The 27,989-nt window shown below is 37.2% G+C and overlaps 1 protein-coding gene and 1 pseudogene across 1 annotated transcript; both read left to right on the forward strand.

Annotated features, from left to right (window-relative positions):
* Window positions 1-6,807: 6,807 nt before the first annotated feature.
* On the forward strand, window positions 6,808-7,747 carry LOC147365521 (olfactory receptor 8K3-like; annotated as a pseudogene).
* A 12,033-nt stretch (window positions 7,748-19,780) lies between these two features.
* LOC147365522 (olfactory receptor 8K3-like) lies at window positions 19,781-20,707 on the forward strand (the record flags this gene model as incomplete). The annotated part of the gene is made up of 1 exon (XM_086316731.1): window positions 19,781-20,707. A coding segment is annotated over one exon (927 nt), but the record flags the coding sequence as incomplete, so codon positions are not given.
* Between the last annotated feature and the right edge of the window lie 7,282 nt (window positions 20,708-27,989).

Consider the following 27,989-nt stretch of genomic DNA (forward strand, 5'->3'; position numbering starts at 1 on the left):
CCCAGCATTTCTCATGATGTATTCTGCATAGAAGTTAAATAAGCAGGGTGACAATATACGGCCTTGATGTACTCCTTTCCCAATTTGGAACCAGTCTGTTGTTCCAAGTCCAGTTTTAACTGTTGCTTCCTGACCTGCATACAGGTTTATGAAGAGGCAGGTCAGGTGGTCTGGTGTTCCCATCTCTTTCATAATTTTCCACAGTTTATTGTGATCCACATAGTCAAAGGCTTTGGGATAGTCAATAAAACAGAAATAGATCTTTTTCTGAAATTTTCTTGCTTTTTTGATGATCCAGCGGATGTTGGCAATTTGGTCTCTGGTTCCTATGTCTTTTCTAAAACTAGCTTGAACATCTGGAAGTTCACAGTTAACATACTGCTGAAGCCTGGCTTGGAGAATTTTGAGCATTACTTTACTAGCGTGTGAGATGAGTGCAGTTGTGCAGTAGTTTGAGCATCCTTTGGCATTGCCTTTCTTTGGCATGGAGATATTCACTGACAAATCGCTTTTTTGTTGTTGTTAGCATTTTTAGTCTCTCATGCTTTTTCTCATTTTCTTTCAGCCATTTATTTTTAATTTCATACTGGTGTGACCAGAAAAAAAAAAAAAATGTTTTCTATACTTTTTGTTCTCTAATTTTTTGAGATTTGTTTTGTGACTTAGCATGTGATGTATCCATATGAATGTTCATGTGCACTTAAAAAGAATCTTTATTATACTATTTTAGGTTACAATGTCTTGTAGTGATATATGAAGTCCAGTTGGTCCGACTCTGTGCAACTCCATAGACGGCTGCCCACCAGGCTCCCCCATTCCTGGGATGGGTTGCCATTTCTTTCTCCAGTGCATGAAAGTGACAAGTGAAAGTGAAGTCGTATCTGACCCTTAGCAACCCCATGGACCACAGCCTACCAGGCTCTTCAATCCATGGGATTTTCCAGGCAAGAGTACTGGAGTGGGTTGCCATTGCTTTCTCCTATATAGGCACTGAAAGTGAAAGTGAAGTTGCTCAGTCATGTCCCACTCTTTGTGACCCCACGGACTGTAGCCTATCAGGCTCCTCCGTCCATGGGATTTTCGAGGCAAGAGTGCTGGAGCGGATTGCCATTTCCTTCTCCAGGGGATCCTCCCAACCCAGGAATCGAACCCAGGTCTCCCGCAAATGCAGGCAGATGCTTTACCATCTAAGCCACCAGGGAAGCCTACTAGCAGTCTGTTAATGAAAAAAAGGAATGTCTTAAAACTCAGAATGGCACCAGGCCCCTCATCCCTAAGATGCATTTTGGGATAATCTTAGCACCAGAGGATTCATCCTGGGCCATAAAACAATTGACTTGAATCTTGTAGAAGGGCAGATTACCATACAAATAGTTTCGTTTACATAGATTAGGGGAACAATGTCTGAGTGTAATATACTGGTTTGTCAAGTAGATTCTGAGCCATTAGGCAGGACCGACTTGAAGACAGAATCTGGGGTAAATGCATAGTACATTAGCATAGCTTAAGACAAATATTTCTGTAAGAAAAATGCATTAACTCAAGGTTTGAGAATAGTTAACTTCAGGTGGAACCAGGTGTCATTATGGCAACACAGTATTTTAAGAGAAACCTCATCTTTAAATTTGTATAGAGAAGGGGGGGGGGGGATCACTAGTTTTTTTCCTCCTGCCACTTAAGCAAGATAAAAATGTCTGACACTTGCAGTCTATATCCTCCTCCATTTGGAGACCCCTGGCCTTCCTGCCTGTTACCCTCTCAATTCCTTCAGTTCCATTTTTTCTTTCTCAGGGTTACTTTGTTCATTCAGAGTCTTTTTTGTTATACAAATTAAAACAAATTCTTGTTATAGTTCTGTGAAAATTTTCATATGATCCTGTTATCCCGCTACTGGTCATATATCCAGAAAAAACAATAATTCAAAAAGATACACCCTAGTGCTCATTTCAGCTCTGTCTACAATAGTGAAAACATGGAGGCAACCTATTTGTCCTCTAACAGATAAAAAATGTGGTATATTTATAGGATGGAATAGTACTCAGCCATAAAAATGAATAACAGTGAATGAAATAATGGAATTTTCAGCAACATGGATGAATCTAGAGACAATCATACTCAGTGAAATAAACCAGGCTGAGAAAGACAAATGCTGTATGATATCACTTATATGTGGAATATGAAAAAAAGTGTTGCTGATGAAACTGTATATAGAATGGAGATAGATGCTCAGACATAGAAGAGAAACTAATGGTTACCTGAGTGGGGAAAAGGGGGACAGTTTAGGAGTCTGGGATTGACGTAAACACACGACTGTGTATAAAATAGATAGCCATAAGTACCTATTGTATAATACAGAAAACTATACTCAATGTTTTGTAATAGCCTTTAAGGGACAAGAAGATGAAAAAAATATAAATGTTTACATATGACTGAATCACTTGGCTATACACCTGAAACTAACACAGTATTGTAAGTAACTTATGCTTCAATAAAAATACAAAAAAAAATTGTCTTAAAACTTTAAACCTATCTCACCTCTAACATAATATTTATCCATTCCAATGCCTTGTACTTACCCAAGAGAAAGGACAGCAGATTTCATTGTATGCAAATGTCAATAGAAGCTTTATTTATATTAATCAGACCTTGGGAACAATCTGAATGTTCCTCCACTTGAGGATGAATAAGTAAATCATGACAAGTGAATTCCATGCTGCTGTAAAGAGTAATAAATTGTTGGTACAGACAAAAATATGACAACTCTCAAAATTATTAAGCAGAGTAAATAAAGGATGTCAGACTTAAAATATCAGATAATCTGAAATTTAGTTGCAAAAAAATTTGAAAATGATTCATTTATAGTTGCACAAAGCAGATCAAACAAGAAATCTCAGAAATAAACAAAAAATGTCATACAAGCCATACAATGTGGGGAAAAAAAGAAATTAGACCTCTTATAACTGCAAATAACCTGTTTTCTAATATAAAACCTCAAGGAGCCCCATCATAAATGTGAGTTCAGGAATCCCCTGGCAATTATTAGTTTAGCAAGATAAAAGGATACAAACTCAACAAGCAAATATCTTGTCAATACATATAATATATATATACATATATATCAATATATGAATATATTGATATAATATATAACATGCAGGAACCAAAAATATGCATATATGTGACTTTCCAGGTGGTGCAGTGGTAAAGAATCTGCCTGCAATCCAGGAGACACAGGAAACGTGGGTTTGATCGCTGGGTTGGGAAGATACCCTGGAGGAGGAAATGGCAACCCACTCCAGTGTTCTCGCCAGGAAAATCCCATAAACAGAGGTGGGCTACAATCCATATGGTTGAAAATTGTCAGATACAACTGAAACAACTGATTATGTACACATGCATGTGTATATATACATATAACATATGCCATTTACAATACAAAGGGTAATGAAATGGTAAGAAACTCAGAAAATGTGCAGGATATGTATGTTGAAAAGTATGCTGGCTAAAGAAATCAAAGATCTGAACACATTATAAGACATACTGAACTCATAGTATAAAATATTCCTAGATGGGAAAGAAAAGTGGAGTAGGAATTGAAATTGGACAGAATGAAATAAATGAAATGCTGCAATATGTATTTAAGGGGAAAAAGTTGCAAGAAGTTGTAACTAGTTGAAGATGGCAACTAACTATGAAATGAGAAAAATGAGTAACTAATGTCTGCCTCAGAAGTAGAGAAAAACAGCAAAAACAATTAAATCAAGGAAATAACAGGTCACATTTATCTAATGTGTAATTTTAACTCCTTTTAATTAAAAAAAAACAATATATTAAAAAAGAATTTTGACATTTCTCTACCATGTCACCCCTTTGAGAAGACCATTGTGGGCCTTTCCTAAATGTATTAATACATTTGAATCAAGAGCCCAATGTGCTAAAAGTAGGAAGTTAACTATGAGTGAAAAATAGGAGTTAAATAAGTACTAAACTAGTAAATATAAATTGTCCTTGATAATTATTGAAAGACCTCCAGACATTTTGATGTGTTCTCCTAGGCATTGGGGCTAATCAACAAATTGCTTGACTTCTCCTCAGGGAGAGAATTGAAAGTGAGGGAATCCATATATTGTTCTCACAGCCATGTGAAAAATACAGGAGGGAATCAACACAGAAACTTCATTACAGATAAAAATAATATGTCATGTGGTACAATATGCTACCAATATCCACAATATTTCAGTGACATTTGCAGAGCTCCACTTTAATTCTATGACGTAGATTCTACATTTAGTTATGGGATAGGGGGTGGGGTGGGGACTGAAATAAATTACATGTATTACGTCCTACTTGACCAGTTCCTCACTTACCCATTACTATAGCCCTGACAGAGACATAAAACCACAGTCCAGAGAATATGTTTATATGCATATGTATATGCAAAGAAAATCTCTTTCAGGTAAGTTACTATCACTATTAGAAACAAATAAACATAAAAAAAAAAAAACAAACAACCACTATGTATTTGACATTTGGGAACTATTTCCAGGTAAGATAGACTCATTGAATTATTGACTCTTCATGTATCTTTCCCCAAAACTTTGCACAATGTTTTCCATTATATATGGTAATAAAGAGTTTTAGATAATTTAAACCATTGACCCAGATTAACCCTTTGTTGTTCAGTAGCTAAATCTTGTCTGACTCTTTGTGACCCCATGGACTGCATCATGCCATGCTTCCTTATCCTTCACTATCTCTTGGAGTTTGCTCAAATTCATGTTCATTGAGTTGGTGATGCTCTCTAGCCATCTCATCCTCTGCTGCTCTCTTCTCACCATAACTGAAGGTACTGCATAAACTGCATTTATAGACATATATGTCCTATACATGGACATACATGTCTGATACATAGTCATGCATGTCCTGGTATGATTCACCATGCAAACAAATTTAATTCCCACTGTGGTCCATTATGCATTTCTTATTCATATCTGCCAGGTGGTGTGCTAAATTTTAATCAGTACCACCTGAAGGAAAAATATCTTTCATAGACTATGTTTTGAGTAGTGGGTTATATGAATTTTGGGAATTTGTGGTTTGAAAATGTATTGTATCATCAGCATATGCATTATATCCTAGACAACATATTAAAAAGCAGAGACATTACTTTGCTAACAAAAGTCCATCTAGTAAAAGTTATAGTTTTTCAGTAGTCATGTATGGAGGTGAGAGTTGGACTGTAAAGAAAGCTGAGCACCAAAGAATTGATGCTTTTGAACTGTGGTGTTGGAGAAGACTCTTGAGAGGCCCTTGGACTGCAAGGAGATCAACCAGTCAATCCTAAAGGAAATCAGTCCTGAATATTCATTGGAAGGACTGATGTTGAAGCTGAAACTCTAATACTTTGGCCGCCTGATATAAAGAACTGACTCATTTGAAAAGACCCTGATGCTGGGAAAGATTGAAGGTGGGAGTAGAAGGGAATGACAGAGGATGAGATGGTTGGATGGCATCACCAACTCAATGGGCATGAGTTTGAGTGAACTCAGGGAGTTGGTGATGGACAGGAAGGCCTGGCGTGCTGCAGTCCATGGGGTCACAAAGAGTCAGACATGACTGAGTGACTGAACTATATCTTATTGATGTATTTTTAAAATGCCATTATGTGATTATATCTTATAAAGAATAAAAAAAAACTTTAAGGAATAGTACAATAATTATCCATGTGTGTGTGTATGTGTGTATATATATATATATATATATATATATATATATATATATGAAATACTCCTTGGAAGAAAAGTTATGACCAACCTAGATAGCATATTCAAAAGCAGAGACATTACTTTGCCAACAAAGGTCCGTCTAGTCAAGGCTATGGTGTTTCCAATGGCCATGTATGGGTGTGAGAGTTGGACTGTGAAGAAAGCTGAGTGCAGAAGAATTGATGTTTTTGAACTGTGGTGTTGGAGAAGACTCTTGAGAGTCCCTTGGACTGCAAGGAGATCCAACCAGTCCATTCTGAAGGAGATCAGGCCTGGGATTTCTTTGGAAGGAATGATGCTAAAGCTGAAACTCCAGTACTTTGGCCACCTCATGCGAAGAGTTGACTCATTGGAAAAGACTCTGATGCTGGGAGGGATTGGGGGCAGGAAGAGAAGGGGACAACAGAGGATTGAGATGGCTGGATGGCATTATTGCCTCGATGGACGTGAGTCTGAGTGAACTCCGGGAGTTGGTGATGAACAGGGAGGCCTAGCGTGCTGCAATTCATGGGGTCACTAAGAGTCAGACACGACTGAGCAACTGAACTGAACTGAAAGGTTTATGATTGCTTAACTTCTCAGTTTTGCTTTATTATCTATTTTTACACAGCGCTGTCTAATTGTCTATGTTTCTATACCTATACTACAGTGCTTGTCAACCTGATACTATTGTGACTACTGGCTCAATATTGCTGCAGGTTGCATATTTGATATATTAAGATATTGAGCACTTTAACTGACCTATAAACAGTAGCAGCCAGTAGCATTTCAACTCTCAGTTATGACAGTCAAAATGTCTCCAGACAGTGGAAAAATATTCTTGGGGAAGTAAAGTCACTCTAATTGAGAATAGCTGATCTACTCTATTTATGTATATTTTAATGTGCTACACATGGACTTAATTTTAAATGTTCTAAATTGGAAATTTAAATTTATCTTACTTACCAGTTATGCATACTAACACATCTTAGAGGACATTTTACACAAAATCTATTGACTCTGCTGCTGTGTTGACCCAAAATAAGTTTCCTCATAAACCTGGATGGAAGCACAGAATGGAACAATGCTGAGTGAATTCATCCTCATGGGAATCACAGACCGTCCTGAGCTGCAGGCTCCATTGTTTGGGCTCTTTCTCATCATCTATGTGATCTCTGTGGTGGACAACTTGAGCATGGTCATCCTCATTAAGGTGGACTCCAGGCTGCAGACACCCATGTACTTCTTTCTCAGGTACCTGGCTTTCACTGATCTTGGTTATTAAACAACTATGGGCCCCAAAATATTTGTAAATTTTGTGGCAGATCAAAATAAAATCTCCTATTTTTTTGCACTACACAGCTCACTTTCTTTCTTGTGTCATTATTAGTGAGCTTTTTATTCTGGCAGCAATGTCCTATGACTGCTATGTGGCCAAATGTAACCCTCTGCCCTACCTAGTGGTCATGTCACAAAAGGTATGTCAGGTGCTGGTGTCAATGCCATATCTCTATAGAATATTTGAGTCTCTTCTTATTGCTGTAAAGATATTTGACTCATCATTCTGTGGCTATAATGTCATCAGACATTTCTACTATGACAGTCTCCCCTTGTTATCTTTGCTCTGCTCAAATGCAATTGAAATTGGACTGATTATTCTTTTCTCAGCAGGTTTTACTTTGGTTTTCTCTCTTCTGATAGTTCTTGTGTCTTACCTTCTTATCCTCCCATCCATTCTCAGGATAAGCTCTGCTGGAGGCAGGCACAAGGCTTTTTCTACCTGTGGGTCTCACCTGATGGTGTTCAAAGTGTTCTATGGGGCTTTAATATTTATGTATGTGCAGCCAGAGTCTAACCATGCATTTGACACAGATAAAATGGCATCTGTATTTTACACTCTGATTATCCCTATGCTAAATCCCTTGATCTACACTTTGAGGAACAAAGATGTAAAACATGCCCTACAAAGGATGTGGAAAAGACTATGCAATTTTTTCTCTTAAGCCTTCTGTACAATATGAATCCTATAATTTAGGTGGTGGGCTTCAAACTGCTCTCTGTGTGTTTCTAAAAAGGATAAAAAGTATGGAAATGTTCAACACATATTTAGAAATTTGCCTTCTAAGGTCTAGTCATACTTCTATGTGCTATATATACATTAGCACACAAAGGGGGAAAATATCTGCTTTTCTTGAGGGGAAGAGATGAATTACAAATATAAATAAGTAAATAGCACCATGCCTTAAAATGAGTTAGGACACTGTAAGCACAAGTAAATAGAATTGAGTGAGGAAGAATAGCATATACAAAAGGATTCAAAGGATAATTGTTATTCCCAACTATTAGAATACTAATTTCCTAGTGTCTACATGTGTTAGTGCATGTACATGTGGTTTTATGTAAGCACATAAAACTCTTCTGTTTTTTATTCACTATATTTCTCTAAGGCATGTATTAAAATTAAACTTATGGTGGTTTCTAGGAGGCTCAGTATAGTACAATGATTTGAATTCATCATTCATCTAAATTAATTCAGATGCTCCCTTATCACATGGAAGATTTTAGGATCCTGCTCTGTTCTCATCAGTGAAGTTACTGTTGTATATGAGCCCTAGAAAGTCTTTAGACTCAGCACACTTAGCAATTCAGTAACTCACAATATCTTATTTATCTAAATCAGACAGTTTCTCTGTAAGTTCAAATTCAGTTGCTCAGTCATGTCTGACTCTTTGCTACTCCATGGGCTGCAGCATGCCAAGCTTCCCTGTCCATCACCAACTCCCGGAGATTGCTCAGACTCATGTCTATCAAGTCAGTGATGCCATCCGACCACCTCATGCTCTGCCGTCCCCTTCTCCTCCTGCCTTCAATCTTTCCCAGCAAGAGGGTCTTTTCCAATGAGTCAGTTCTTCGCATCAGGTGGCCAAAGTATTCTCTGAACCAGATACATTTTTTAATTTTCTTTAACAATATTCTATACATGAAAGTCACTAAGAAAGTGGGCCTTTTAAATATTCTCACCTCAGGAAAAGGAATGATAATCATGTAATGTGAAAATGTTAGCTAGTGCTAAATTGTAGCCATATTGAACTATATAAATGCATCAAATCAACATGTTATAGACTTTAAATTTACACTATATTAACTGTCAATTATGTCACAATAAAGCCAGAGGGAAAAAAGGTAAATTTCTTGAGAGTCTCCCATGGAAGCTTTGAGCTGTATTTTTATATTTTATTGGTATCTTGATTCTTATCTGCTTTTTGATCAAACAAGATAGTTACATTTCTTTATCTGTCTGAAAAACAAAAATATTTCTTAAAGTTTGTGTTCTAATTTTTGTACTTTTGCATAAAAGGTCTACTTTATGCTGAACTAGCTTTGTGCCTTTGTTATGGGATAACCTTCTTCAGTATTGGTTCATAAGAGTGTAAAAAATCTTTTACTATATATGCATGCATTAATGTGTACTGTATTATATATTGTATTTTAATATATTTAATTATATTATATAATTTTTATTCTATTGTTTGATTGCCATGATTTTATCATATCTTTGTAGCAAACAAAAGACAAAATTCTATGATTTGGTCAATATTTCTAGGAAAAATGTAATAAGATATGTAACAATTTGTTATATATATAATATGCATACAAATATCCTCTTCTAAATTGTCACTTTTTGGTTTAATTTTGTATTTTTAACATTTATGAAATTTTATTTACATCATAGACAGACTGCACTGTTCTTTGTTCACCGTCCTTAAAAACTCAAAAACATTTTCACTAAATCAAGAAAAAGGCAAGTATGACTCTTCTTTCCCATGATATTGACATTTTAATGGAGGTGGTATTCAATATGGCAAAGAAAAAAAAATCCAGATTGGAAAGAAGGAATTTAAACTGTGTTTATTAGTACATGATGAGATTGTACAGGTGGAAATCTAAACTATAAAAAAAAGCATTGAATTAAATGGTGAATTTAGGATGGTTTCAAGGAGAGATCAGTACACACAATAATTTTTATTTCTTTTTTTTTTTTATCTTTCTTTTTTTTTTTTAATTAAAAAAATTTCAGGTATACACGTGCTCCCCATCCTGAACCCTCCTCCGTCCCCCCTCCCCATACCATCCCCCTGGGCCGTCCCAGCGCACCAGCCCCAAGCATCCAGCATCGTGCACTGAACCTGGACTGGCATCTTGTTTCATACATGACATTTCACGTGTTTCAATGCCATTCTCCCAAATCTTCCCACCCTCTCCCTCTCCCACAGAGTCCATAAGACTGCTCCATACATCAGTGTCTCTTTTGCTGTCTCGTATACAGGGTTATCATTACCATCTTTCTAAATTCCATATATATGCGTTAGTATACTGTATTTATGGTTTTCCTTCTGGCTTACTTCACTCTGTATAATAGGCTCCAGTTTCATCCATTTATTTCTATATACTACAAATGAAAAATTAGAAATGGAATTGTTAAAAGTTGTTTTTATTGTTCAGTTGACAAATCGTGTCTGACTCTTTGTGACCCTATGGACTGCAGTACGCCAGGCCGTTCTCTCCCTCATCATCTCCTGGAGTATGCCAAGCTCATGTCCATTGAATTGCTGATGCCATCCAACCATCTTATCCTCTGTGACCCTCTTCTCCTTCTGTCTTCAATTTTTCCCAGTATCAGGGTCTTTTCCAATGAGTCGGCTCTTCACATCAGCTGGCCAGAGTTTTGGAGCTTCATCTTCAGCATCAGTCCTTCAGGGTTGATTTCCTTTAGGACTGACTGATTTGATCTCCTTGCAGTCCAAGGGACTCTCAAGAGTCTTCTCCAACACCACAGTGCAAAGGCATTGATTCTTAGGCTCTCTGCCTTCTTTATGGTCCAACTCTCATATCCATATATGACTACTGGAAAAATCATAGCCTTGTTAAATTGTTAAATACCTGTTTTAAATTCATCTTAGTTATGAAATGCTTGAAGATATATACAAATATGCAAGCCTTTATGGTAAAAATTAGAAAATATTCCTGAAAGATATTAATGGAGGCATAAACAAATGAGATCTTACCATATTTATTTACTGATTTATTCAATATTAGCTAAATATAACAATTTCTCAAATCAAACACAATTAAAATTTAAGCAGAAATTCTTTTTTGATAAGAATTGAGAAGCTAAAACCAAAATACATAAAGGAGCTAAAATCAAACCATACAGAGAAAAAGATCTAGAATAGCTGAACTAACTTTAAAAAGTGTAATAAACTTGCAATATGAACATTAAGACAAGCAGTAATGATATCCAGTCTTATTCCAAAGCTACAATTATTTTTTAAGTCTGCTCCTGATATAAAAATTGGCAATATGTATCAATGAAAAGATATTGATAGATCAGAAATAGACTCATTTGTATATGAACAATTAATGTTCCACAAGTAAAAGAGAAAAACAGAAAAAAGCCATTTTTGTGGAGAAAGGATAGACTTTCAAGTTCTCTTTTCATCTTATTTCTGTCCTGAGACCTTGTAACCAGTGGGGACATTCCCTCTGGTTTCTGCTGGCTGAAGATGCTGGTTGTCAGACTTGTATCAAGGCAAGCCAGCTGGCTGGGGCCAGAGTCATGAAGTGACAGGCAGCATTCCCTTGTCCAACCATACCAGTTCTCAGGGGAGTTAGTCTTAAGAACAAGTTCCAATCCATAAGAGAACTTTGTCACTTTTATCTTCATTGCTGGAAAATATCCAGTTCTGGAAAAATCCAATCCCAGTATTGCCTACCTGTTGTCACAGCTTTGTAATTCTGTGGCTGAAGGCACACAAAGGACTTTGCTTTCTTAGGCTATCTTTGGAAGGAAATCTGGACCTTGGGGGAAGAAGCTGCATATTTTGCCCTTCTTTTAGAATGTCTCTTGCTTCCATAGATAAGCCATGTCATCATTGTTTAGTCACTAAGTGTGTTTACTCTTTTACAACCCCATGGACTACAGCCTGTCGAGCTTCTTCTGTTAATGGGATTTCCCAGGCAAGAATATGGCGTGGGTTGCCATTTCTTTCTCCAGGAGATCTTCCTGACCCAGGGATTGAACCTAAGTCTTTTGCATTAGCAGGTGGGTTCTTTACCACTGAGTCACCAGGGAAATCCTTAGATAATGCCATACAAAGGCCTATTATTAATACTTATGAGTTAATAAAAAAGCTTGAGCCTTCCCAGGTGCCTCAGTGGTAAAGAATCCTCCTGCCAATGTAGGAGACCTGAGTTCCATCTCCAGGTCCAGAAGATCCCCTGGAGAAGAAAATGGCAACCCACTCCAGTATTCTTGCCTGGAAAAATCTCATGGCCAGAGGAGCCTGACAGACTACAGTCCATGAGGTTGAAAAGAGTGGGAAACCATTTAGTGACTGAACAAATGAATGGATGAATAAACAAAGTATGATTCTAAAGTACTCAATGAGTGTAATCACTTTTATGCTAAATTTGATATATATTTTTAAAACATGAGGTTGAATACTCCAACTTTGTCTTTAGGTGTTACTTTCATATTACATTTGACCTGCAATGAGCTTTCAGTACCAAATTGATTGCTGAGATGAAGCAGTGAAGGTTCAAACAAATCACATACCTCATTGGATGACATTCAAATTTAGAGTCAATGTTCTAAAAAATGTTATCCTAGACACTTAAACCAAAACATGGGTAGTTGGAATGTCATCAGATTATCAGATTATTGTTAAATTAAAGAAAAAGCAGACATCTCAAATTAATGAATTAGCATCTTTCTATGAATGGAAATATGCAAGAGTCTGGGCTCATTGAAATTATTGCTTTTACATTCCCAGAAAAGTGAAAGTGAAATGGTTAACTGCTTCAGTAGTGTCCGAGTGTAAGGAAAAAGAGAAAATAAAAGAAAAAAACACTAATAAAATTCATAGAAATTTCATAGAAAGAAATGAAAACATCCCTATTTGCAAAAGATATGCTTTCTTATAGAAAATTTCCACAAAACTGAGGAAAATAAAATAATCTGCAAAACATGAGATCACAAAGGAGGCCAGATATGTGATTAACAAAAAGTATATAAATATAAATATAAATATAAATATAAATATAAATATAAATATAAATATATATATATATATATATATATATATATATATATATATATATGAGTGAGTGAAGTCGCTCAGTTGTGTCCGACTCTCTGCAACCCCATGAACTGTAGCCTACCAGGCTCCTCCATCCATGGGATTTTCCAGGCAAGAATACTGGAGTGGGTTGCCATTTCCTTCTCCAGGAGATCTTCCCAACCCAGGGATTGAACCCAGGTCTTCTGCATTGTAGGCAGATGCTTTACTGTCTGAGCCACCAGGGATAGATATTAATAAAACAAGACCATTTACAGTCACTTCATTTCTAATGAAAATGTACATAAAAACTAACAAAGCCTGCACAGGATCTGTATGCTGAAAAGTACAAATCCTAATTTTAAAAATCAAAGATTTTAATAATTTAGTAGATATATTTAGCTCAGATCAGTATACTTAAGATAAAATTCTTCCCAAATTGATCCATAGATTTAATGCAAACCTAAATAAAACCTCAGCAAGATTTAGTGCAGAGGTGTTTTTATACTGAATTTTATTGAAAAGTTAAGGGCAGAACATAGATGAAAACACATTTTAAAATTTGGTGTAAAAATAAAAATATCCCACTGGAAAAAAAAATTAGTATAACTAGGAAAAAACACTCCTTCATGTTAAGATTAATTATATAACCAAATAATCAAGATTTTGATATTGGTAGAAACACAAACATATAAATTAATGGAACAGAATAGACAACACAGAAATAGATTTCTATAAATAGTTCAACTAATTTCTCATAAAGTTGCAAAGGTAATTCAAACGAAGGGGTGTTTCCTTTTAAAATCATTGTGCTGAGGTAATTAGGGATATAGAGGGAAAAATAAGCAAGCAAATAAATAATGTTGACCTAATAAGTGAAAAAGTTGACTTAAAGCTCAACATTCAGAAAATGAAGATCATGGCATCTGGTCCCATCACTTCATGGGAAATAGATGGGGAAACAGTGGAAACAGTGTCAAACTTTATTTTTCTGGGCTCCAAAATCACTGCAGATGGTGACTGCAGCCATGAAATTAAAAGACACTTATTCCTTCGAAGGAAAGTTATGACCAACCTAGATAGCATATTCAAAAGCAGAGATATTACTTTGCCAACAAAGGTTTGTCTAGTCAAGGCTATGATTTTTCCTGTGTTCATGTATGGATGTGAGAGTTGGACTGTGAAGAAGGCTGAGCGCCGAAGAATTGATGCTTTTGCACTGTGGTGTTCGAGAAGACTCTTGAGAGTCCCTTGGACTGCAAGGAGATCCAACCAGTTCATTCTGAAGGAGATCAGCCCTGGGATTTCTTTGGAAGGACTGATGCTAAAGCTGAAACTCCAGTACTTTGGCCACCTCATGTGAAGGGTTGACTCATTGGAGAAGATTCTGATGCTGGGAGGGATTGGGGGCAAGAGGAGAAGGGGACGACAGAGGATGAGATGGCTGGATGGCATCACTGACTCGATGGACGTGAGTCTGAGTGAACTCTGGGAGTTGGTGATGGACAGGGAGGCCTGGCATGCTGCGATTCATGGGGTCGCAGAGAGTTGAACACGACTGAGTGACTGATCTGATCTGACCTAATACAATAATTAACTCAAAATGAAGAACAACTTAACTGTAAAATGCTAAACTATGAAACATTTAGGGCTTCCCTGGTGGGTCAGTGGTAAAGAGACTGCCTGTAGTGCAGGAGACACCAGGTTGGGAAGATTCCCTGGAGAAGGAAATGGCAATCCACTCAGTATTCTTGCCTGGAGAATTCCATGGACAGAGGAGACTGGCAGGCTACAGTCCATGGGTTCACAATAGAATCAGACATGACTTAGCAACTAAATAACAGCCACAAATAAAATATTTAGATAAAACAATAGGGGAAAATCTATATCTAGGATCTAGGTCTGGTGAAGACTTCATAGATGTGCTCAGTCCCTCTGTTGTGTCCAACTTTTTGGACACCATGAATTGTAACCCACCAGGATCCTGTGTCCATGAGATTTTCCAGGTAAGAATTCTGGAGTGGGTTATAATTTCCTTCTCTGGGGGATCTTTCTGACCCAGGAATAGAACCTGTGTCTCCTGCTAGGTAAACGGATTCTTTACTACTGAGCCACCTGAGAAACCCATCTTTAATTTCCTATTTTTCGATAATGAAATAGGACAGTGCTTAAACATTTCTATATCATCATTCATCTGAGAAGACCACTGTGGACTTGCAGACTTAGTGGGCATTCACTAGAGATGATAGGTTTAATTAAGAGACTTGTATACTACAAAAGGAAAGTTAACCAAGAGTTAAAAAAAAAAAAAATAGTAGGAAAGAATAAAGAAGAAAGAAATAATTGCCCTAGAAAATTGAAAAGACAATCTCTAGATATTTTGTTGTGGTCTCAGGACTTTAGGGATGGTCAGCACATTCTTTGACATCTCCTCAGGGAGAGTATCAAAAGGTGAAAGAAATCCATAAATTGTTCCACTTAGCCATGTGAGCGCCGCATGAGGGAGTCATGACAGAGACTTCATTACAGGTAAAATGATAGAATATTTCATGTGATGTCTTGTTTCCAATATGTTGACAGCATTTCAGTGACAAATTCAAAATTTCACATTAATTCACTGGCAACGCCTGAGAAAAATGAGACCATTTCTGGTTCAGTTCTCTCAGCTTTCTACCTCTCTGTAATGCCTGAGCAGGAATAGGAATCCTCTTCTCTTTTCATATTAATTTTTTGAAAATATTCATATGGATTTACAGACTAAATGCTGAAAAGCATTTCTGAAACATCATCATGATACACATTTATATAAATAATGATATCTCTAGTGGAAGGCAAAACTAAGAGTCAGTAAAGCAAAACTAACGATGCATGAGGGCTTCCGTGGTGGCCCAGCTGGTAAAGAATCTGCCTGTATCAACCCTGGTTCGTTCCCTGGGTCAGGGACATACCCTGGAGAAAGAAATGGCAACCCACACAAGCATTTTTGCCAGAGAAATCCCTTGGACAGATAAGCCTGGCAGGCTACAGTCCATGGAGTTACAAGAGTCAGACATGCTTTAGCGACTGAAATACCACCACTGCCAAAAACGCATGAATATTTAGAAACTGGCAAAATTAAGAAGCCTCATGTATTCAATCTCTTATTGTGATGTTCTTCTGACATCTTAGTCATTCAGTGCTCTGGGTGTTTTTTTGTGACAGTTTCAGTATAATTTAATATTTAATGATTATGTACATCAGTATATAAATATGATTATTTCTGGATCCCTTGATGGGACAAAAGAGCATTTCCACCTCACAGTGAGATGTGGAAATCATTATTTGGTTATTAGCAGGCTTTTAAGTACCTAGTTTTATGGCAATGGTGCAATTTTCAGCGTGTCCTTCAATTTCAAGTGGAATCTTGACAGCAAATTAGATAAAATTATATCACGGGCCACAGCTTTAAAAAATTAACAATCAGGATTTTAACAAAAATGCTAAACTATGAGATAGCTATTTGGGTCTTTTCATAGAATGATAAAGCTTGTGAGAAAAGAACCAAAAACACTTCTATCTTTTCTTACCTTTACAGGAAAATCAGAATTTACAAAGTCTGATTTTTTTTTAGCTTTTCAGAATTGCAAAACAAAAGAAAACAAGAAAAAAAAAAAAAACAAGAAATTGCAAAACAAAAGAAAACAAGAAAAAAACAAGAAAACAAAGTGTATACTACTTATTACATTTACTGAAGATATTTCTCTACAATAACTTTTGACTGATATACATTTCATGTTTCTGATATTAGAAAATTGTCTGCATCAAGTTCAGGAAGACTATCAGGAGGTCTTAAAATTGCAAACAATATTTTAAGTGAGCAAAATGCTAATTAAATATAAACAATTTTATACTTAATGTTATAAAATTTTTAAATTAATTTTCTTACAGAATACTCAGAGATTTCAGTCACTGAAAATTTATTGTAATCAATGTTATTTATATTTTTTAAAGGAAGCATTTATGCTGACAATACTTTGCACCTAATAATCCTCTTACCTTGATCTGCCATCTACCTCTTACTTTAGCGAGTTAGTTGCTTAAATGTATCTGACTCTTTGAGACCCCATGGACTGTAGCCCGCTGGCTCTTCTGTCCATGAAATCCTCCAGGAAAGAAGACTGGAGTGGGTAGCCATTCCATTTTCTAAGGGATCTTGCCAACCCAGGGATTGAATTCAGGTCTCCTGGATTGCAGACAGATATTTTATCGTCTGAGCCACCAGGGATGGTGTATTTTACTATGTTTATTATTATTATATTCAGATACATTTTTATTCGATTTTATAAAATGTTGATTTGTGTTTTGTATTACATTATCATTTGGTGGAGTTTTGTGGCCTTAAAATACAAAAAAAAGTTAAGTAACACCCCTAATCCATGTATATCTGTTTAATGTATTTTATTCACATCTACAGTATTGTGTGGGGCTTCCCTAGTGGCTCAGTGGTAAAGTATCCACCTGTCAATGCAGGACCTATCCCTGGGTCAGGAAATGGCAACCCACTCCACTAATCTTGCCTGGGAAACCTCATGGACAGAGGAGCCTGGCAGAATACAACCCATGGGGTCACAAAGAGTCAGAAAGGAATTAGTGACTAAACAACAGAATAGCATTGTGTGACACAGTAACCTTACACATTTTTTTTTTTTTTTTAAGCACAGCATCTTCTTTTCCAAAAGGAGTTTTTAATGAATCTTCATTATGTGGAAAAAATGCCAATGACTCCTCTTTCTTTCAGTTTACTTAGATCTCCTCGCATTCTCCTGGGTTCATGCATGACTACATGTATTTGAGTTGTTACATACAAATTAGTATATGTCAATTATAGTGAAAATGCTCCTAGGGAAAGATTATGTTTTAGGAAAATTTGCATCATAATGAACTTTCATTTTTGCTAACATAGTAAATAAAACTAGAAAATAAAGAATCCACTTTATGGACTTCAGAGGTCCAATTTTAGTCCTACAGAGGGGAATAGCGAAGGGCTTGGAGTAAGTTAAATGTGCTCCATTCTACTTGACCTAGTCCTCACCTATTGATCATTATATCATAGCCTTGACAAAGAACATAATGCCACAGTACAGAAGAACTGACACACAAATACACAGAGAAACTCTCTTTGAGCTAAGTTATTGTCACCCTGTAATACATATATATATATATATGTATATATATGCATATATATATGCATATATATATTTAACCTGATTTCCAGGTAGCCTAAACATATTGAATCCTTTAATCTTCATTTTTCTCTCCCAACCACCCTGTAAAGAAATATCAGTTTCGCATAAGAAAATGAAGATTTTCAGATAAATTATTTGCCCAAAGTAATCATTTGTATATAACATAAAAGAAAGTATAGCAGAGATTATATCTATATACATATATGCCTCACATATTTTTATAGAGGGATAATTCTCGCTGCAATCTATTATATTTTTCTTATTTATACAACTGTCCAATATTTGTTGTCTGTTAACTGTTTCAGTCTGTATCACCTAAATAAAGGATTTTTAGGACTATGTATTGAAATAGCAGGTTCTATGAAAGTGAAGTGAAAGTGTCCAACTCTTTGTGACCCCATGGACTGTAACCAGGCTCCTCTGTCCATGGAAATCTCCAGGCAAGAATACTGGAGTGGGTAGCTACTCCCTTCTCCACGGGATCCTCCCAACCCAGGCATCAATCCCAGGTCTCCCACATTGCAGGCAGAATTTTTACCATCTGAACCACCAGCGAAGCCCAGTGCGTTCTGTACATTTTTGGAATGCATGGCTTTAATTTTTATCATAATTCTTATATAATTGAATAATACAATTTTTATGTTAAGCTATATGATTAAGTGATATTATCAAGTATAATTTATAAATATCACAAAGTGATTGCAATTACATAAATGACTAATAGAAAGCTTTAAATATGTATCATATGTTTATATTTGTATAAATTTATATATGTATCACACTTTTAATTTTTTTTCAATTCTAATGTACTTCTATGCATACATTCGAAGAGTTGACTCATTGGAAAAGACTCTGATGCTCGGAGGGATTGGAGGCAGGAGGAGAAGGGAATGACAGAGGATGAGATGGCTGGATGGCGTCACTGACTCGATGGAGGTGAGTCTGAGTGAACTCCGGGAGTTGGTGACGGACAGGGAGGCCTGGCGTGCTGCGATTCATGGGGTTGCAAAGAGGGAGACACGACTGAGCGACTGAACTGAACTGAACTGATGCATACATTTCTGTATCTTTATCTATGTATCTATAGGTATCCACACCTATATGTGTATCTATATATTTATATGGGGCTTCCTAGGTGGCTCTAGTGGTAAAGAATCTGCCTGCCAATGCAGGAGACATAAGAGACACAGGTTCAATCCCTGGGTCAGGAAGATTCCCTGGAGAGGACACGGCAATCCACTCCTGTATTCTTGTCTGGAGAATCCCATAGACAGAGGATTTTTATCTATCTCTGTATTTATGTCTAGATATACCATCTATAACATTCTGGTTTTTCAGCTTTAGCACTACTGAGATTTTGGACTGATAAGGGGTGTTATGAGATATTTATAAACATAACTGACCATTGACCATTATATGCAAGTACCACTTACCTTCCAGTTGCAATAACCTTTCAGTTGTTTTTCAGATGTTGACAATTTGAAAACTAGTGAATATTTCAGACTGTCTCTATCTTTATTTATGCATATTATTATACATAGCATATGGGATTTTTTAAAATATCCTGTTTTGGAAAGTTAGGATATATTTTACTTATACAAGCTTCACATATGAAAAATCTACCAGGTGATAATACATGAAATCTGCTTACTATGTTTGATGTCTCAACACAGAATACATATCCTGATAAACCTGCGTGAAAACACAAAATCTAACTGTGCCAAATGAACTCATCCTCACGGGAATCACAGACTGCCCTGAGCTGCAGGCTCCATTGTTTGGACTCTTGCTCATCATCTACGTGACCTCAGCGGTGGGCAACTTGGGCATGGTCATCCTCACTAAGGTGGACTCCAGGCTGCAGACATCCATGTACTTCTTTCTCAGACACCTGGCTCTTACTGATGTTAGCTATTCAACAGCTGTAGGACCCAAAATGTTGGTAAATTTTATTTTGGGTCAAAATTCAATCTCAAATTATTGGCGTGCCACACAGCTGGCTTTCTTCATCATGTTCATTATAAGTGAACTTTTTATTCTGGCAGCAATGTCCTATGACCGCTTTGTGGCCATCTGTAAACCCCTGCTTTACACAGTCATCATGTCACAAAGGGTGTGTCGGATACTGGTGGCAATCCCCTACCTCTATAGCACATCCGTGTCTCTTACTGTCACTATAAAGATTTTTAATTTATCCTGCTATGGCTACAATGTCATCAAACATTTCTACTGTAACTGTCTTCCCTTGATATCTTTCCTCTGTTCAAACACACAAGAAATTGAACTGATCATTCTGATCTTCTCATGTGTTAATATGATTCTCTCCCTTCCAATAATTCTTATGACTTATCTGCTCATCCGTGTAGCCATTCTCAGGATGAACTCTGCAGAAGCTAGGCACAAGGCTTTTTCTACCTGTGGATCCCACCTGACAGTGGTCACAGTGTTCTTTGGGACTTTGGTATTTATGTATGTGCAACCAGAGTCCAAACACTCCTTTGACACTGATAAAATGGCATCTATATTTTACACCCTTGTTAAATTTATCCCCATGTTAAATCCCTTGATCTACAGTTTGAGGAACAAAGATGTGAAATATGTTTGCAACATTTCCTCTTAAAGCCTACGTACAATATAATTCCTATCACTTAGATTCTGGACTTCAAACATTTTTCTATGTGTCTTTAAGTGGAATAGCAAGCACAAATAAGTTCAATGTACTTTTAGAGATGGCCTTTTATGCACCAGTAACACTTTAATGTGTTGTAATTAGACTAGCATACAAAGCAAGAAAAACATCTGCCTTCTTTCAGTAAGAGAGATTAATCATAAGTATAATTAAGTAAATGTTATTATACAGGAGAATTGATTAGGACACTACAGAGTATTCAAGCAAGTAAGAACATTGAGTATGCTGTATGTGAGAAAGGAAGAATAGTAGATATAAAGTGAGAGAAGTGAAGTGAAGTGAGGTCACTTAGTTGTGTCCTACTCTTTGCAACCCCATGGACTGTAGCCTGCCAAGGTCCTCTGTCCATGGGATTCTCCAGGCAAGAATACTGGAGTGGGTTGCCATTTCCTTCTCCAAGGGATCTTCCCAACCCAGGGATCAAACCCGAGTCTCCTGCATTGCAGGCAGATGCTTTATCCTCTGAGCCACCAGGGAAGCCCCAGTAGACATAAAAGGTGAGTTTAAATGATTATTGCTTTTCTCAACTACAAGAATAAATATTCTTCCCCATGACTATGTGTATGTTTGAGCATATGCATATGTTTTTTTGTGTGTATAAGAATATCTATCTGTTTGAGTCTCCATATACTTCTAAGGCATAAGAAAAATTAAACTTCCCTGGAAAAGGACATGGCAACTCACTCCAGTACTCTTGCTGGAAAATTCCATGGACAGAGGAGCCTGGTGGGCTACACTCCATGGGGTCACAAAGAATTGGACATGACTGATCACACAACACAAAAATTAAACATTGTGCTTTCAAGGCTGTTCAGTGTAGTGTAATGATTTGACCTCAGCAATTATCTGATGTTTCCCAGATGTTTCCATACCACATGGAGGAGGTTAGAGTCCTGCTCTGTTCTCATCAGTGAAGTTACTTTCATACATGAGCTCTAGAAAGCCTATTAACTCAGCACACTTTGCAATTCAGTAACCTACAAAATCAGCCTGATATTTTATTTGAATCAGTTCATTCTCTGTACCAGTGGACATTCCAATTAAGATCAATTTCCTTGATTATAGTTAGCAATCTGTACTGTGTATACCTGAAAATTAAGAGAGCAGCATTTAAATGTTTTCATCACAAAAGAAAAGGTAATATGATGGAGGTATTGGTGGTGGTGGTGTTCATTCACTAAGTCAAGTTCAAGTCTTTGCAACGCCATAAATCACAGCACTCTAGGATTCTCTGTCCTCCACCATATCCCATCTTTACTGTTTAGTTGCTAAGTTATGTCTGACTATTTGCGACCCCATGGACTGTAGCCAGCCAGGCTCCACTGTCCATGGGATTTCCCAGACAAGAATACTGGAGTGGGTTGCCACTTCCTTTTCTAGGGGATATTGCTGACCCAGGGATCAAACCTGCATTTCCTGCATTGGCAGGCAGATTCTTTACACTGAGCCACCAGGGAAGCCCAGAGTTTGTTCAAATTCATATCAATTGAATTCGTGATGCTATCTAATCATCTTATCCTCTGCCACTCCCTTCTCCTTCTACTGATAGAGGTATTACCTCATGCTAACTTGTAATCATGCTGCAGTGTGTAAGTGTATCAAATAACACATTGTACACCACAAACTTACACAATGCTGTAAGCCAATTATATCTCAGTGATGCAGAAAAAATAAATCTCTTGAGGTATCCCACAGACACTTTCAATTTTGTATTTATAATTGCAGATTTTGATTACCAACCACTTCTGTTTGTTTAATGTTGTTGTTCGGTTGGTAAGTCAGTTCCGACTATTTGCATCCCAATGGACTGCAGCATGCCAGGCTTCCCTGTCCTTTGCCATCTCCCTAAGCTTGATAGACTCATGTCCATTGAATCAGTGATGTTAACTAACCATTTCATTCTCTGCCGCCCCCTTTTCCTCTTGCCCTCAATCTTTCCCAGCATCAGGGTCTTTTTCAATGAGTTGGCTCTTCCAATTAGGGGGCCAATGTAATGGAGCTTCACCTTCAGTATCAGTCCTTCCAATGAATATTCAGGGTTGATTTCCTTTAGGATTGACTGGTTTGATCTCCTTGCAGTCCAAGAAACTCAAGAGTCTTCTCCAGCACTGCAATATGAAAGCACCAATTCTTCAGTGCTCAGCCTTCTTTATTGTACAACTCTCACATCTGTACATGACTACTGGAAAATCTAAAGCTTTGACTATGTGGACTTTGTTTCATGAGATTGTTACATTTCCTTACCTCTGTGAAGAACAAGAATATTTCTTGTTTAATATTTGTGCATCTTTACATAAGAGGTCTATTCTATATTAAATTAGGCTTGTGGTCTCTTTCATGGGGTAACTTTCCTCAATATTGGTTCATAAGCATTTATAATATACTTTATTAAGTTCAATTTGATAATCCTTCTTATAAGAAGCAAAAGAAGGTGATTCCATGATTTGTTCTATAGTATGTTTCTAGTGAAAGTGTAGTAAGATATGTACCAATTTATATAAATATTATGTCTTGTGAATTCTCCTAACCCTTCTAAATTTCCACCCTCTTTGGTTATATTTAGTATTTTAACACTCATTAAACTTTATTTACATCACAGAGTAAACTTTTTGTTTTTCCACTGTCATGGATTAAATTCTTCATGTAGTCAATCAAATTTGAGTTAAAATAATTTATTGGAATAAAAAATAATTATAAGTACTCTTTCAAGTGAGGTAATATATATATATATATAGTTTATATAGCTGATTTTTTTAAATTACTAAGAAAAATATGTACTGAGTATAAACATTCTGAATATAAATACATGAAAATTTTGGTTTTTGGAAAATATATGTTGGAAAAACATACAGTAAAAGGATGATTACTTATGATAGCTTCTGAGAACATGAAAATGTTTAAATTAATATTTTTGGATATGTACTTTTCTAAATTATCTTCAGTAAGTGTGACTTTTATAACAGAAAAAAGTAAAAGTATCTAATATCTGGATTTGAAAAAATAAACTGTGACTATACGTATCCCAATATCCCATTTCTAAATTAAATCCTGCTATGTAATTTATAGTTCCCCAAAAAATAAACCAGAAGGAGAACAAAATATGTAGAGATATACAAAGTTTGCTAATATATTTTATTCATTTTAAATGCTGTTCTTCAGTCACTAAGTCATGTCTGACTCTTGTGACCCCATGAACTGCAGCATGTCCGGCTTCCCTGTTCTTTACTATCTCCTGGAGTTTGTTCAAACTCATCTCCATTGAGTCAGTGATGCCATCCAACCATCTCATCCTCTGTAACCCCCTTCTCCTCCTGCCCTTAATCTTTCCCAGCATTAAGATCTTTTCCAATGAATTGGTTCTTCACACCAGGTGGCCAAAGTACTGGAGCTTCAACTTCAACAGCAATCCTTTCAATGAATATTCTGATTTAAATTTATTTGTCTTTAGTCTTCCCATATATTTTAGTGACTTGCCTACAACTGGTGCTTTTGGTTCAGCCTAGCATATAAACAATTGTGTGCTCAGTTGTGTCTGACTCTTTGCAAACCCATGGACTAGCCCACCAGGATCCTTTGTTCAAGGAATTTTCCAGGAAAGAATACTGCAGTCAGTTGCCATTTCCTATTCCATGGGATCTTTCTGACCCAGGAATCAAGCCCAAGTCTCTTCTGTCTTCTGCATTGGCAGGCAGATTCTTTACCACTACGCCACCTAAGAAGCCCATATAAGCAATTAAGCCTACCCATTTCTTGGATCTTAATTAGTCTGCTGATAACTCCCATCTATACATACAATTTACTAAAGAAAATAAATATGGTTTGGTCCTGTTAACCTTATGTCAATCTAATAATTAAGCCAGGAAAAAGCCACTAAGTGTGTAAAGAAGACATTTTTCTTTCCCTTGAACTAATTGACCAGTAATAACCCCTTGACCAGTAATGCTGAAGAAGCTGAAGTTGAATGATTCCTGAAGATCTACAAAACTTTCTAGAACTAACACCCAGTAAAGAGGTACTTTTCATTATAGGGGACTGGAATGCAAAAGTAGGAAGTCAAGAAACACCTGGAGTAACAGGCAAATTTGGCCTTGGAGTATAGAATGAAGCAGGGAAAAGGCTCATAGAGTTTTGCCAAGAGAAAACATTGGTCATAGCAAACACTCTTTTCCAACAAAACAAGAGAAGACCCTAAACATGGACATCACCAGATGGTTAACACCGAAATCAGATTGATTGTATTCTTTGCAGCCAAAAATGAAGAAACTCTACATGGTCAGTAAAAACAAGACCAGGAACTGACTGTGGCTCAGATCATGAATTCCTTATTCCAAAAATCAGACTTAAATAGAAGAAAGTAGGGAAAACACATAGACCATTCAGGTACGACCTAAATCAAATCCCTTACATTATACAGTGGAAGTGGGAAATAGATTCAAGGAATTAGATTTGGTGGACAGCGTGCCTGAAGAACTATGGATGGAAGTTCCTGACATTGTGCAAAAGATAGGGAGTAAGAACTTTCCCAAGAAAAAGAAATGCAAAAAAGCAAAATGGCTGTCTGAGGAGGCATTACAAATAGCTGTGAAAAGAAGGGAAGTGAAAAGCTAAGAGGGAAAGGAAAGATATACCCATTTGAATGCAGAGTTCCAAAGAATAGCAAGGAGAGATAAGAAAGCCTTCCTCAGGGATCAGTGCAAAGAAATAGACGAAAACAATAGAATGGGAAAGACTAGAGATCTCTTCAAGAAAATTAGAGATACTTAGGGAACATTTCATGCAAAGATGGGCTTGATAAAGGACAGAAATGGTATGGACCTAACAGATGAGATCAGATCAGTCACTCAGTCGTGTCCGACTCTTGGTGACCCCATGAATCCCAGCACTCCAGGCCTCCCTGTCCATCACCAACTCCCGGAGTTCACTCAGACTCACGTCCATCGAGTCAGTGATGCCATCCAGCCATCTCATCCTCTGTCGTCCCCTTCTCCTCCTGCCCCCAATCCCTCCCAGCATCAGAGTCTTTTCCAATGAGTCAACCCTTCTCATGAGGTGGCCAAAGTACTGGAGTTTCAGCTTTAGCATCATTCCCTCCAAAGAAATCCCAGGGCTAATCTCCTTCAGAATGGACTGGTTGGATCTCCTTGCAGTCCAAGGGACTCTCAAGAGTCTTCTCGAACACCACAGTGCAAAAGCATCAATTCTTCGGCGCTCAGCCTTCTTCACAGTCCAACTCTCACATCCATACATGACCACAGGAAAAACCATAGCCTTGACTAGAGGAACCTTTGTTGGCAAAGTAATGTCTCTGCTTTTGAATATGCTATCTAGGTTGGTCATAACTTTCCTTCCAAGGAGTAAGCATCTTTTAATTTCATGGCTGCAGTCACCATCTGTAATGATTTTGGAGCCCAGAAAAATAAAGTCTGACACTGTTTCCACTGTTTCCCCATCTATTTCCCATGAAGTGGTGGGACCGGATGCCATGATCTTCGTTTTCTGAATCTTGAGCTTTAAGCCAACTTTTTCACTCTCCACTTTCACTTTCACTTTCATCAAGAGGCTTTTGAGTTCCTCTTCACTTTCTGCCATAAGGGTGGTGTCATCTGCATATATTAGGTTATTGATATTTCTCCCAGCAATCTTGATTCGAGTTTGTGTTTCTTCCAGTCCAGCGTTTCTCATAATGTACTCTGCATATAAGTTAAATAAACAGGGTGACAATATACAGCCTTGACGAACTCCTTTTCCTCTTTGGAACCAGTCTGTTGTTCCACATCCAGTTCTAACTGTTGCTTCCTGGCCTGCATACAAATTTCTCAAGAGACAAGTCAGGTGGTCTGGTATTCCCATCTCTTTCAGAATTTCCAACAGTTGATTGTGATCCACACAGTCAAAGGTTTTGGCATAGTCAATAAAGCAGAAATAGATGTTTTTCTGGAACTCTCTTGCTTTTTCCATGATCCAGCGGATGTTGGCAATTTGCTCTCTGGTTCCTCTGCCTTTTCTAAAACCAGCTTGAACATCAGGAAGTTCACGGTTCATGTATTGCTGAAGCCTGTCTTGGAGAATTTTGAGCATTACTTTACTAGCGTGTGAGATGAGTGCAATTGTGCCATAGTTTGAGCATTCTTTGGCATTGCCTTTCTTTGGGATTGGAATGAAAACTGACCTTTTCCAGTCCTGTGGCCACTGCTGAGTTTTCCAAATTTGCTGGCAATATTGAGTGCAGCACTTACACAGCATCATCTTTCAGGATTTGGAAGAGCTCCACTGGAATTCCATCACCTCCACTAGCTTTGTTCATACTGATGCTTTCTAAGGCCCACTTGACTTCACATTCCAGGATGTCTGGCTCTAGGTCAGTGATCACACCATTGTGATTATCTGGGTCGTGAACATCTTTTTTGTACAGCTCTTCTGTGTATTCTTGCCATCTCTTCTTAATATCTTCTGCTTCTGTTAGGTCCATACTATTTTTGTCTTTATCGAGCTCATCTTTGCATGAAATGTTCCTTTGGTATCTCTGACTTTCTTGAAGAGATCCCTAGTCTTTCACATTCTGTTGTTTTCCTCTATTTCTCTGCATTAATCACTGAAGAAGGCTTTCTTATCTCTTCTTGCTATTCTTTGGAACTCTGCATTCAGATGTTTATATCTTTCCTTTTCTCCTTTGCTTTTCACTTCTCTTCTTTTCACAGCTATTTGTAAGGCCTCCCCAGACAGCCATTTTGCTTTTTTGCATTTCTTTTCTATGGGAATGGTCTTGATCCCTGTCTCCTGTACAGTGTCACGAACCTCATTCCATAGTTCATCAAGGCACTCTATCTATCAGATCTAGGCCGTTAAATCTATTTCTCACTTCCACTATACCATCATAAGGAATTTGATTTAGGTCATACCTGAATGGTCTAGTGGTTTTCCCTACTGTCTTCAATTTAAGTCTGAATTTGGCAATAAGAAGTTCATGGTCTGAGCCACAGTCAGCTCCTGGTCTTGTTTTTGCTGACTGTATAGAGCTTCTCCATCTTTGGCTGCAAAGAATATAATCAATCTGATTTTGGTGTTGACCATCTGGTGATGTTCATGTATAGAATCTTCTCTTGTGTTGTTGGAAGAGGCTGTTTGTTATGACCAGTGCATTTTCTTAGCAAAACTCTATTAGCCTTGCCCTGCTTCATTCCGTGTTCCAAGGCCAAATTTGCCTGTTACTCCA

This window comes from Bos grunniens, chromosome 9 (genome assembly GCF_055505025.1).
Source record: "Bos grunniens cultivar Pamir isolate PY7600 chromosome 9, Bosgru_T2T1.0, whole genome shotgun sequence".
Classification (NCBI taxonomy): Eukaryota; Metazoa; Chordata; class Mammalia; order Artiodactyla; family Bovidae; genus Bos; species Bos grunniens.